At 57.3% G+C, this 13,846-nt stretch overlaps 1 protein-coding gene and 1 long non-coding RNA gene across 2 annotated transcripts; both read left to right on the plus strand.

The window, feature by feature from the left end:
* The first annotated feature begins 7,118 nt into the window (after positions 1 to 7,118).
* FOXL1 (forkhead box L1) lies at positions 7,119 to 10,128 on the plus strand. The gene has a single exon (XM_043599830.1). It carries the CDS (start codon positions 7,792 to 7,794, stop codon positions 8,890 to 8,892), a length of 1,101 nt encoding a protein of 366 aa, XP_043455765.1. The 5' UTR covers positions 7,119 to 7,791; the 3' UTR covers positions 8,893 to 10,128.
* Positions 10,129 to 10,791, plus strand: LOC122494576. The gene is made up of 2 exons (XR_006300207.1): positions 10,129 to 10,326; positions 10,462 to 10,791. It is a non-coding gene; the product is annotated as an uncharacterized LOC122494576 (long non-coding RNA).
* The last annotated feature ends 3,055 nt before the right edge of the window (positions 10,792 to 13,846 follow it).

The raw sequence follows: 13,846 nt of genomic DNA on the forward strand, positions 1-13,846 counted from the left end.
CGGCCTTCGAATGTAACTTACGATGCTTTTGGAGTTCTAAATTTACCAACTCTTTCGGGACTGTAAATCACAGGGAGATGATTGCCTTTTCAGTTTTGATATCTTGTCTTTAAAAATTTTTTAATAGCAATGAAACCATTTGTAGGGTGTGGCTGGGGCGGAGGGTGGGAGGGGGGTGAGGGGATGATTTTATTATCTCTTTCACTGGCCCAAAGGCACAATTCCCCCCCCCCCTCCCCCGCTGGTCTCTGAGTGTGAGTTTTGAGGCCGGGGCTCCAAACTGGGGATTTGTTTCCCACCCAAGGAGGTGAGCTGTACTTCGCTTAGGGCGAAGCGGGCTTAACATTTCGGGTGATGATGACTTTTCCAAAAAGTGATTTTCCTTGGTGCAGTGGCATTGAACAGAACGTGGTTTTGTGTTGTTTTAACCATGGCAGTTTGTCTCCAGGTCATGCTGATGTAGTGCTGGGGGAGGTAGGAACGTAATAAATTTCCCCATATGTGCCACACAGATTCTTTGGATCTGTGGCCCCAGAGGTGACTAGTGGTTAAGACTTAAATGCTGCATTTTGTTCCTTTTCATAGTGCTCGGGATCGGGGAGCCCCCGCGCTTGGTGTCTGACCTCCAGCAGGCTCCCAGGCCCCCTTGCCTTGGTTGAGTAAGCTGGACTAGCCAGCGAGGAAAGAGAGGGAGGCCAAGAGGCCCCCCGCTCCCAGCTCCCAACGGCAGCAGAGGCCGGCCCTCCCTGCCCAGCTCCTGCGCTCCTGGGCCATTTCGTTCCTGTTCTCCAGATGATGCTGGCGCTGGGTTCCAGGAGGGGAGTCCAGCCGGCTTTCTCCTTCCCCAGGCTTTTCATAGAGTCCGCCCTGAAAGTGCGTCCTCCTCTCAAGATTGGGAGTTCAGCGGAGGTTTGAGAGACACGCAGGAAATAAAGGGGAGAGAAATGGGAAAGAATTCGGTGAGACCCGAGCTGCCACTGAAGCCACACCGGGACCTTCCGTCTCAGGGAAGGGCCCCTCTGAGAGCAGTGCCTGTGCCGGGGCGCTGGCCCAGTGAACAGCTCAAGAAGGGACCCCCGCCCGCCCGGGAGACGAGCACCCTTCCATTTCCCTAGGAACGTGGGCATCTCGAGGGATTGTGTCCGGGGCTTTCTCCAGGCCTCTGGAGGCGGCAGAGGGAGGGGTGTGTGAGGCCATGGCACGCTGGGATGCCTCGGAACCCGGAAAGCTTCCTGACCCCGAGGCCCAGGGGCCAGGGTAGGTGCGGGTAAGCTCCCCCAGAAGGCCGGCCATGTGAGCTGGACACGGTGCTCAGAACTCGCTGGGCTCAGCGCTCCCGCCTCAGCAGCCCCGCTAGGACCTCGGGCCTGGGGACTGAGCGGCCTCGGGCGCCTCCCTCGGGGTGGGGAGATCCAGCAGCAGCGGGAAGCGGAGCATCCCGGTGGAGGCGGTGGAGGCGTCTGGGGCCGCTTTGCCAGTTCCCGCTGCCCTGGGGCGTCTGCCACCCAGCTCGCAAAGATGCAGAGACCGCGCAGGGCCCCGGGCTGTCCTTGCTCCACGTATCCGCTCCCCTCCCCTTGCTTCGGCCGCGGGGTCCTCGCGAGGCCCAGGGCCTTTCAGGAAAAGGGGAAAGGAGGCTGACGATGGAAGGGCCGGAATGTTGGTCGCGGGCTGCTGGGACTCCTGGCGGGCAGCTCTGCGGTCCGCCGAGCTCACTTAGCACGAAGCCCCGTGCAATAGCCACGTTCCCTCCTGATCCAGTAACGTGGAACCAGGCAGGTCTCAGAGCTACTGTCAATAAAATGGGAGCAGCCCCAACACCACGGCGGAGACCGCTTCCTACAGAGTTAACCCTGCGTGCCCGACTGGCCTTGGCTGCCTGGACCGGTTCTACCCAGGGTCCAGTTGTCATAGATACGGGCCGCTGGGAAAGACTCCCAGGCTTCTGACAATCCCGAACATTCCCAGCCCCATAGAGGCTGCAGCTCGGAGAGCCTCTGCTTCTTGTAAGACTCGGAGACATGCCCCACGCTCACGGCTCTCGGCTCTCTCTCCAGGGGAGAGGAACGTGTGGGGTGTGGCCCAGCCCAGGCCCCTCTCCCGAGGCCAGAGCTGAGCCTGCCGCCAGGTGGTCCTCATCCCCTGGTTCAAGTAGCCTGTCCCCACCCACACCCAAATCATGGTGACACGTGTCCCCTAATTGCCTGAGCATTGGCCTAGGAATTCCACGGCCACATGATGCCAGGTGAACAAACCATTTCTCCTGGCTGGCCTCAGTCTTCTTATGTGCAAAATGACCAGGTGGGTGTAAGGGCGTTTGGGGCAGCCTGGCTCCTTCCTTTCGGGCATAGTCAGGCTCCTGCAGCGGGCCCTCACTTATCCCCACTCTCCCATCTGGCTGGTAAGAAATGAAGATCAGAAGTGAGAGGGAGGAGCAAATGTCCTGGGGTCCTGTGAACTTTGGTGCTTGGCTCCTAAATCTCTTGGGGCCCATCTCCTCTCTTTTACCCCAAGATTGCCTGGGGTCGCCTTTGGGTCTGGGAGAGGCTTGTAAGCTGCATTCAAAGCAGAGAGCACGGAGTCCCCAGAACACCCCCACGCCCCCGGTGGAAACTAACCCCGGTGCCTGAGTTCTTGCCTTCTCCCTCCTCAAATCCACTCCGAATCCAGAACACTGCGCGGGTGTTGGCCAGGAATTCACTGATAACCATAAACCTGAGGTGAGTGCAAAGAGAGACCCGAGAAGAGACCCATTAATTAACAGGGAGAACTGACTTTCTCCGGAATGCGCTGGGGGTCTCAGCACCTGTGCCTCGTGCCTCAGGGAACGTGTGCCTGTGTCGTCCCAGGCGGGACGCTCCTGACTCTCAGGGCGCGGTGGCTGTGGAGAAGTGGAGGCCCGAGGTTCTATGCCCTGGGTGCAGCCAGGGCCATGGTGGGGGGGGGGGCAGCCTCCAGGTGAGCAGGGCACAGGGGACCAGTGCCCCCAGAGGAAGCCTTCGGGCACCACATACTCGAAATGCTTTCCCAAACTTCGAGAAGCCTTCCCTGCCTGCCTCCTTTTTGCGTGGCCTCGGCTCGCCAAGGCATTTGAAACGTTTGCTTTTTGACATAGGCATGTAAGGGAGGCTGCAGGGTTTCAGACACTTTGCAGTCAGGACGGCCACCACTACCCTGATTCGTGCAAGCCTTTCCCGGGCTTCGGCGACATTCCTGCTTCGTGGCCAACACAGAGAGACGCAGCTCGCGTAGAGTGTGATTCTCGAATGCGTATGTCTGATGCTGGGGTGGTTCTGCCAGTGTCGGGCTGGTGGGGACTTGATCCCGGGACTGTGTGTGTGTGAAAGGCTGGCACGGGGCGGGGTGGGCGGGGGGAGGAGGCTGGCTGACAGATGGACTGGCCCCCTGGCCGCACAGATCCTGTTAAGGAAACGGAGTTGGGGAGCATGGGGAGGGCTGCCCCAGCCTGGGGTACAGCTTTGAGCTCAGTCTGTATGCCCACCCAGGCGGGAGGTCACGGAGGCCAGAGAGGCCCCTCTGACCCCCGGCTTAGTGGCCCTTGGCCCTGGGTCTTACCTTTCCCAGCAGCCCCGTGGGGGCTCTCTCTCTGCCTGCGTGTTGTTTTTACAGGCAACCTCCTCAACGAGCCTTTCTAAGCTGAATCCACACGCACCAACTGAGGGCCTCCACACAGGCCAGCGGAGGGTTCGCGTGACCTCAGGCGTGCCCCCTCTAGCTCTCTCGGCCCATTTCTCGACTGCAAAACGGGAGGATCATCAAGCCGGGTTATGGTTGAGGACGAGTGAGCCCGACACAGGTCAGGAGAGTCCAGGCCATAGGAAGGACTCACGGCTAGCCGTCAGGGTTTACAGGGCACCAGGAGAACAGTGGTTCTTTGGTCTCGGCCAACGGTGTACGTCAGGCCACATGCTGATGTGCCCTAGCGATGTGCCCTGACTGCCCGTTTTAGACCCTTGAAATTACTGCTGGGGACAATATGGGCTCTAAGGAAATCAGTAATTTGGAAAATCCTGCCCTGTTCTCTGGGCTTCAGCAGAGCGTTATGTTCATGCCTCCCCCCCCCCCGCCCCCAACGCAGCAGGAACCTGCTCCAGACATACCTCGCAGAGCCGCTGAGGACACCCAAGGATGTCAGGCCTCAGAGAACCCGCCTTGGCAGGAAAGCGTGTGCATTCCGACCCCCCCAGCCACCCCGTTCTGCTCTTTGTGACCTGTGTCGTCTGGGGTGTTTGGTGCCCATCTGTAAAACGGGCAAACCCATCCCTTCCGTCTTTCGAAGATGCCGTGAGGGTTCTGGAGAGAGCTTCCACGGGGCCCTTGGCATCCACACACAGTAGCCCTATTGTAATGGGGCTGTTCCCCTGTCTGCAACACTTCCTGTTAGCTTCCTGGCCTCAGTGTCCGGTCTGCAGAATGGGAGCGGTGAGGACTTCTGTGTCTTCAAGCCAGGAGGAGGACTGACGTGACCCGAGGGAGCTCTTACGAGGGTGCCAGCACCTAGTAGCGTTGGAGACGTTTCAGTGATTAATATCGCCCTTGTCACCACCATCTCCAGCGGGTTCGGGACATCAGGGAGGTGACCTGGCTGAGGAAGTCCTGTGTCTTTCCACCCTCCGCTCAAACCTATCGCAGGTATGGTCCGATCGTTCGTTCGTGTATACAGACTTCGCCAACTGTGTTGACCCGGAGAAAAAGCGGTGCCGTGTTGGGAAAGATGACACAGACCGTCCATGACTGGAGCGTCTGATTTCCAGTTTGCTAAGGAGCAGAGGAAGGGGAACTGCCCTTGGGGAGGCTGGATGGGAGCACCTCCTCTCTCCCCTCCCCTCAGCCTTTTCCTCAGAGGCCTCTTGGGACCTGCCTGGTGCCTGGCCGCTGCCCGGCCTGCCCTAGGACCAGGGTGCTCCCTGCCGTCATCCCACACCCACCCCGATTTCTGCTGGGGCCCCAGAGTAGGAGCCACCAGGGTCCTTCCGGGAGCCTCCCTCCGCGCAGGCTGGAAGCCTCAGGGCTTTGCTGCAGGCTGGGAGATGCGGGGGCACTGACTTCCGAGAAGCCTGCAGCTTGGGGCGACGTAAAGACTACGAGCCTAGGGAGACCTTCTGTGTCCCCGCCTGGCTCTCCGGGCTACCCGCGTCAGCCTGGCCGGCTCCCAGGCTCCCCTGCCCACCCCCGACCAGGCCTCAGAACGGCTCTCAGCACACCGAGCTTCCGCACGAGGGCGCATCCGCGCCCCGACGCGGAGGGCTGGTGCCCTGCGCTCCCCGGAAATATGCCCCAGCGAGGGGCTCCTTCCTACAGTGGCCCCTCCTAGGCTCAAGTTACAAACTCGTCGCCTGGGAGCCCAGGATTCGTCCCCGCGCGGGAGCCGGGCTGGGGCGCCACGCAGGAGCCTCCCGGGGATGCTCTGCGAGCGCGCGGGGCGGGACGCGCCTCTCCAGACCGCGACTAGAACTTGGGTTTTTTGTTTTTTGTTTTTTGGGCTTTTTTTTTTTTTTTTTTTCTTTCTCTTTCCTCCTTTACTATCAGTGCCCCGCCCACCAGCCTCGCGGTCTCCGCCTGCCTCCGGCCCTCGCCCAAACGGGGCGGCGTTTACGATTGTACAAATTCAAGCTCGGGTTTGCCTTGGAGTTTAGAGGGAGCGCTGCGGCGACGCGCCTTTCCGGAGAGGCAGGGGTGCGCGTGCTGGACTTCGGGTGCCGGGGAGCTCCAGGGAGGGCTCCGGGTGCGGAGGGGCGGCGCGCCGCGACCCCCGTTTGTCTCCTCTGGGTCTGTTAGAGGGGGCGCTGAGGCCGGACCTCGAGCTGGATCCAAGCTTGAATTTGCTGGGGGCGCGCTGGTCTGGAGAGGTTGGGTGACCCCCGGGGACCATGGAACCGCTGAGTTGCGTAAGCTCGGGCCTGAGGTTGTTTTTTCACCCCGGGGTTGAGAGGGGTGCGCCGGTGAGAGCCCGAGCGACGACAGCGCCCCTCCCCCTCCTGGCTAGAGGACCGTCCTCGACACCTAGGCCGGAGCCAGGCGGGGCCGGACGGTTGGCTGAAGTTAGAAATGCAGCGCCCTGGAGGGGCCTGGAGGTGTCCCAGCGCCTGGCCTGGCGCTCCCTCAAGCCTCTCCTGCACCCAAACCGGTTTTTCGACCCTGGTTTTGACTTCCTTTTGCGTGTCGTCAAACTTACCCACTGCCCTGCCGTCTACCCTGAACCGCCGAATGTCAGAGTTATTTTATGAATTCCTCATTTTGGAGTGGGGCTCTTTCCCTCGTTCCGGGGGTGACCTGGCCGTTCCTGACCAGGTGTCGCCTCTCTGTGACAGCAGGAGCAGCAGACATCCCCGCCCCTAAGGACTGTGGTGCCTCTGGCCCCCTTCCCAGAAGAGGGGACATTCCTACGCCCACCTGCGCCCTCACCCCCCTCTCTTTTCTTTCCCCACGCGTTTTACTCAATGAGACGCTAATTCAATGATCCCCAGTGGGTTTTTTTTTTCTCTTAAAAAATTTTCAGCAGAGATCATAAACAGGAGCGAGTCACAGTAATGTCCCCACCCCTGCCGAGGCTCACCGGGGAGCAGAAGACACGGCTCCTTCTGAATCGACATCATTCAGGGTTTTTTATTCAAACCCATGACGTGGCTGGATGAAAAATGAGACGGGTGGGGGTGCTTACACCCCAGGGTGAGTGGGGGGGGGGTGGAGAGCAAGCAGGCTTCCCAAATGCTTAATGTAATCACGGGCCAGCTGCGTGCACTTGTAAAGTTGTTATAACCCCCCTCCTTGTTATAAACAGGAAAGCGCAGAATAGAAAGCAAGAGACCCGCATTCACAAATACCAGCTCTCCCGCGCCAGCTGCCAAACTCCCCTTTTATGGTGTCCCCGGGCCTGCAACCTCAGCCCCATCAGAAAGACCCGAGTTTCTCCCCTCTGCACTCTCCAAGCCGGGTTGTTCTGAAACCACCCTCAAGCAAGCCGTGTGGACCAGGTGCCCGTGCCCTCTCTGGCAGCCCCGTTGCCCTGTGCCTTGGCTTCCGGAGAAGCTGGAGGTAGAGGCTTCCGGCCTCGGGATGCCAGGTTCATCCGAAGCCTGGGAGAAGAAAAGACCTTTTGTGGGAGGCTCCGGATTACTGGGCTCCCCCCACCCCCCCCACCCCCCCACCAGCCAGCGGTAAAACTCACCCCTGCGCCCCCCCCCCCCCCCACCCATCTCCGCCTTGCCTTCCTGGCCCGGCAGACCCTGCCACCGAGGTCCACATCCTGCCTCACTGACTGTGTGTGCTTCCAGCGTCAAGGGGTGGACGTGATATTTCAAACATCAGATCAGTGCGTTTATATATTGGGTGCCCGGAAATTTTTCCAAATAAACACAGCTTGATTCAACTTGGGTGGGCGGACTTATCAACAGACTAATTCTATAAACAAATGAAGGAATAGCCCCGACACCGATTGGCTGGTATCGGAAAGACACGTGGAGGGGAAAGCTTGGAGTTTTTCGGCAATGAAATTTTAATTACTGTGGGTGGGCTGAGCGCACAAGGACTGTTTATCATAGACAATTTATTTTCCAGCGCTAAGTCAACATATAATAGCAAACTTACAACAATTATTTAACATTTGTAAAGCCATGAAGGGACAGAGCACGGAGCCGCCGGGGAGAGCGGCGGAGCGGGAGTCAGACGCACCGCGGGCTCCCCGGGAGGGTCCTCGCGGCGCGGGGCGCAGTCCCTGAGCCCCCCGGGTCGCCCGCGTCGCGGGGAGCGCGGCGCCGGCTCCCGCTCGCCATGAGCCGCCTCTTCGGTCCCCGGCTGCCCGCTCTGGCCGCCTCGCCCATGCTCTATCTCTACGGCCCCGAGAGACCCGGGCTGCCTCTGGCCTTCGCCCCCGCGGCCGCTCTGGCCGCCTCGGGCCGCGCGGAGCCCCCCCAGAAGCCGCCCTACAGCTACATCGCGCTCATCGCCATGGCCATCCAGGACGCGCCGGAGCAGAGGGTCACGCTGAACGGCATCTACCAGTTCATCATGGACCGCTTCCCCTTCTACCACGACAACCGGCAGGGCTGGCAGAACAGCATCCGCCACAACCTGTCGCTCAACGAGTGCTTCGTCAAGGTGCCCCGCGAGAAAGGGCGGCCGGGCAAGGGCAGCTACTGGACGCTGGACCCTCGCTGCCTCGACATGTTCGAGAATGGCAACTACCGGCGCCGGAAGAGGAAGCCCAAGCCAGGCCCAGGGGCCCCCGAGGCCAAGCGGGCCCGCGCCGAGACCCACGAGCGCGGCGGCGCAGAGGCGCAGCCCGGGGCGGGCAGCGGGGCAGGGCGCCGGGGCCCCGCCACCCCCCGCCGCGAGGGCGCGCCCGCGCGCCCCTCGCCCCTCGGGGGCGGCTCCTCTCCGCCCGCGCCCCTCCGCTGGCCCGGGCCCGTGTCCCCGGCGGAGGACGTGGGCGACGCTGTCCAGGGCGCGGCGGCGGCGGCGGCGGCGGCCTTGGCCACGGGCCAGCCAGCGCGCTCGGTGGATGGTCCGGGGTCCCCTCCGCGCCCTGCCTCCCACAGCTCTCCCAAGAGCTCCGACAAGTCCAAGAGCTTCAGCATAGACAGCATCCTGGCGGGACGGCAGGGCCAGGAGCCCGCCGGAGGGGCCGAGCTCCCGGGGGGCGCCAAGCCTGCGCCCCGCAGCTGTCTGGGTGCCTCGCTTCTGGCCACCTCTGCGAGCCTCCCTCCGCCTTTCAACGCTTCCCTGATGCTCGACCCGCACGTCCAGGGCGGCTTTTACCAGCTCGGGATCCCTTTCCTCTCGTATTTCCCTCTGCAGCTTCCAGACACGGTGCTTCACTTCAGTAAAGCAAACGGTGGCGGTTCCTTCCCCTACCCTGGTCTGAGCTTGTGAGCGGCCGGGTCCCATCACCGGCGGGAAGGAGTCACGGTTTTTAAAAAACGAGCATTTCTTCTGCAACGTGTGGATCCCGGGAAGTGTTACCAACTTTTGCGCGCAGGTGGGCAGGGTCTCCTGCCTCCTCCAAGGTGAGGTGGACTTTCCCAGAACCCGGAGCACCTTCGGAGATTTAAAAGACCCCGTCCCACTAGGACTTGGGCATCTCAGACCTCCTGCGGAGACAGCAGGAGACTTCCTTGACCTCAGGGCAGTCTAAGGGCATGATCTCCCACTCCCCACCTCGGGTCCTGCGTGTCCAGAGCAGCAAGGGCCCAGACTACCCGACAGCAGGACCCACAGATGCGGTGAGGGTGGTTTCAAACAGAACCACCATCTATCTGACGGGGGCCAGCTCCCTTGTTTGTCCCTGTGGCCCAGGTCTTGGCTTTGAATCTGTGGGGTGATGGGTGTCCACAGCTGGGTTTGTCCCTGAAGTTCTGGTGTGGGGGCACCAGGAGCGACCTCTGTTTTTCAGGTTCTTCACGAGATCTAGGGCCTGGTGAGGATTTAAGACCAATGTCCAGGTGGACGGCTAAGAAATCACATTTCTATTTTAAATAGAGAATTTCTCTCTTTTTTTTCTCTCTAGACATTTTTACTGGGGATATGCTATATGCTTTGGCTAGATGCTTGACTTTTTCCTACAACGATGGCCCTGTGAAAATTCTATGTTAACAACCCCTATTAAGAAAGTGCACTCTATACGGTAGCGTTTTGTTGTGTTACGATAGCTTGCCAGTCAATTCTCATGATCTCCAAGACATGTTACCAACATTCGCAGGCATCCCGTCTTGTTGCTTCTGTTTTTAAGGGATCAAAAGATAGCAGGGGACACCGGAAGTGTGTGACGAGGAGGGAAGGTGTCGTAGACAAGACAAGACTTTCCATGTGCATGTTTTTTTTCAAGCTCCGGGTTTGCGTTTTGCTACGTTTTCCAGAATTGCATAGTAAAGGACCACTTTTCCTTAAGAAAGTTGGTTGGAAACAAACACACAAGCAGATACTGGGAGAGATGGGTCATGCTGGGCAGAGAAAAGGAATCTTCTGATGATATCTGCTGGAGGGTGCCTCTCTGGACCCCAAAGAACAGGAGGCTCAGGGGGAGGGTTCTATCAGACATCCTCTCTCTAAGCCTCTACCCTTGGGCCTAGAGCTGGCAGCTAAATAAACACCTTATGGAGGTGACTGGAAATCTGGGGGGGGGGGTGGGGAGCAGGAAGGCGGGGGCGGGGGGGGGGGGGAAAGTGCTCTGCAACAAAGATCTGCTTAAGAAAATGGAGATTTTTACAGCCCAGTTCAGCTTGAAACTTTTGGGAAGCGCATCTAACCTCTTACAGTATCTCTCTTTGGGTTGCGTTGGGTGGGAAACTGGGTTTTCTGAGCCTCCAGGTTACTTTATTTATCTGATGTGGGAAAAGGCACAATAAGTCATGAGTCCTGGAGGTAAACTGAGATAGATCTCCCAAATAACTTTTAAAATGATTTCCAGGACTTACAGAAAAATGAACACAAGCCTTACAACAGGAGAGCCTAGTGGCTAATATATTCGGAAGGACATTTCAGATGAGCATAATCATTTAATTATTAGTAAGCACAGAGTTGGCTTCCCGAGAATTTATCCCTAAAGCCATGTGCTACCGATGCATAAATTTCCTCGAGCACGTTCTACCCAGGTTGGTGGGAACATTTTGGTGAGCTGGAGAGTATCCTTGATTTTAAGAACTTTGACAAGATCCCACTGTTGACATCCAGGCTCACTGCGATTAACACACGGGGCAGCGGCAGGCCTGTCTCGATATGTTGTTATCCCAGAGTCTCAGCCCCTGTGAATAAAGTTGTCTTTTCATTAACCTCTCAGTGACTGGTTCAGTGGATTGCTGGGGGGAATAAGCAAACAGTGTAACAGGAGAGAGGAGTCAGGGACTACGTTTCGGAGCCCTGTCAGCATCTCCGGGGCTCTGGCTTCTGAGTGTTGGGTGCCCTCACCACACCACAGGAGCAGAGCAGCCCGGGGCTAGTGCTTCCTGCCCGAACACGGATGGCAACTCCACTGTATACGCTATGTTTTTTGTTTTTGTTTTTAATTTCTCCTCTTTGGGTTTGATTTGCTCTCTCATGTGTTCTCTTAATTTATGGTGGCTGTTTTCTGGAGAAGCCAATAATCGACTACGGCCATTTTTAAAGGATGGTATGTTAGAGTTACAATTCCAATAAGTATAAGGTAAACATTATTTTTATGGCTCAGGAAAAAAAAAAGGTAGGAGTATGTATCTGCTTTGTAAGAGAGTTTATAGTTATGTAAAGAGAGCTTCGGTTACCTAATCCCCTCACTCATCTGGTTTGGGAAGGCTGATGGAACGGACAGTAGGGTGATGGAATCTGCAGAATCGGTACAGTCCCGTGAACGTTCCTTCCACTGAAGAAAGAGAGGACCCGTGGGTGGGTCTTAGGAACCCAAACAGCTGCTCCAGTTGCGATCGTGGTTATAATCGCGGCCTCCAAATTACGGATCAGTAAGAAAAAAAGTTTCTACTCTTAGTTAAAGCGAACTCACCTTTGTATTTAAAACCTTTTTTTTTTTTTAAATGTGTCTTTAGTTTTGAGAAAGAGAGAGAGAGGGCGAGCAGGGGAGGGGCAGACAGAGAAAGAGACACAGAACCAGAAGCAGGCTCCAGGCTCTGAGCCGTCAGCACAGAGCCCGCCGTGGGGCTCGAACTCACAAACCGTGAGATCGTGACCTGAGCTGAAGTCGGACGCTCAACTGACGGAGCCACCCAAGCACCCCTCCCGTCTGTATTCAGTGTAGACCAGAAGCAACCTTACCATTCTACTCTTAGGCAACCTGGAGATGCACTTCTGTGCTCCCATCTAAACAAAGCGAACAGATTCTGGCTTCTGAAAAAGGTCTTCGGGTCAAGTTCAGTGTGCACACGCCCACACAGACACACACCGATCGCGTTACGTACACTGATGTGTGCACTGATCATGAAACGGGGATATGGCAGGTGTGCAATGTACAAAGATACATACGTAAGTGTGTAATAATACATACGCATGGGTGTATATATGGATACGTGTATTTGTATATGTGCGTGTGTATGTGGGCATGTGTGTACAGAATGTTCAGAAATTCCTCTTTTTCTGCATAAAAGTGGGACAGATGATCTTAGATCAAGGGCTGAATCCTTTCAAGCGAACACAACTATAGATTTTTTCAGAAAGATTTTCTTTTTCGGTACAGTTCAAGCCGGGGAAAATTGGGGTTTTGCACCATCATAATGAAAATAACAAAGACTTCATTAAAAAATCTTGGCGGGCACACCAACATCGAGACCTTTACTTGTACGACTTTTACAAGGATACGAGAACTTTGCAAAGGCTTTTTGCTTTGGTTTTAGATGTCCATTGGCTCTCGTGGTAGCTCACGGCCCTCCTGGGTCCCAAATGCCCCCTAAAGTGTTCCGGAACCCAAACAGGATGTGATTTGCCATTTTCGGATCTGATGGCATCTCTCTGAGCAGGACTCCACGTGTGGTCTCTCCCATTTCACGAAGCGTGGTCAGCGTGTATCCATGTGTGGGTTAAAGAATTAGCCACGTGTGCTGTTATTGTTACGGCTGAAAGCCAGAGCCCGTCTGCTCAGACACTGGTAGACTAATGTTAACATCATAAACGTGGCTGACGCTTCCAGTGGCTGGCCGTTCTCAAGCGAGAGCCACGACTTTGTATACTCTTCCCGTCTTCCTGGTGGCTGGAAACATCTTGCCTCCACGAAGTAGGGGTTGTTCCGCAGGGTAACAAATGCACGTGAGGATAAGCAAGGTTTATTCTTTAGAAAGAAAGAGCGTGTGTTTGCTGGAAAAGCAAAGTAAAATTCTTTGGATGCACATTTCTAGCGGTTTTGAAACATGGGTCTGCATAGCGAAGCGGCAAGTTCTCTGCTACACTTGTCCTTATCCAGAGGTTCCTTACTGAGGAACCCTAGACTTGGGGTTCTTCGGGGTCAGGCAGAAACCAGATATGTGCACAGCAACGTGGTGTGGGCCAATGGGGAGTGGGAGGCCCGGGCAGAACTGAGGGGTTTGCCTCTTCCAACGGCGTCCGTGTGCCAACTGCACTGGGCAGACCACGTGAAGGGCACAGAGGCCCGATGAGTATTCGAGCCCAGGCTCTACATCACGGCGGGCACAGGAGAGTGACTACAAAATTCAGCTGTGCCCGGAAGGTGGCATAAGGGAGGCAGTAACCAGAGCCCGTGTCCTAGGTCCCGGGGGTGCACACGGCCAACTCAGTCGTCTTTGCTCACCCTGGCAGCGAAGAGGGAGGCTGAGGGGAGATGGTGATGCCAAGGTTTGGTGTTAACACTTTCCCACCGGGCACGAGAACCAGTGCTCCAGCAGGAAGCAAACCCACTCAGATGGGCCAAAGGAAAAGACTAGGGTGGAGGGACTCTTTATGGGGGAGGGGGCCAGGAGAAGCGCACCCCCATGGTGAGCAAGGGGTTGTAGCCACAGTGTTGGTGCAGGTGGGAGCTGAGGAGAAATTCCCCAACCCCTCTCCTCTCCCGCCTTCCAGCCCTGTGTTGATACATCTGACTGCCCGCCCCCCACCCAGAGGTCCAGCCGACATGGGCGCCCCGGCAGTGCGGTACATAGGGGTGAACTTGCCAGGACAGGACGGGGGAGGATGCGCTGTGGTGGGGGCAGGGCACACAGCGAGGGCCCAGCACAGTCCAGGGGTCCTTCCTTCAGGGCCGTCGGTGGTGGCTGCCCCGACCCCACTGTTGGTCCGGGAGCTAAGGCTAGGACGACACGGAAAGCTGCAGCTGGCCGTCCAGGAGACCGGATTCTCCCATCTGCCAAACTTCCTACAGAGGTGACGCGAGTCCCCCATCTGAGAACCTCTGAAG

The sequence above is a fragment of the Prionailurus bengalensis genome, chromosome E2, assembly GCF_016509475.1.
Source record: "Prionailurus bengalensis isolate Pbe53 chromosome E2, Fcat_Pben_1.1_paternal_pri, whole genome shotgun sequence".
Lineage (NCBI taxonomy): Eukaryota > Metazoa > Chordata > Mammalia > Carnivora > Felidae > Prionailurus > Prionailurus bengalensis.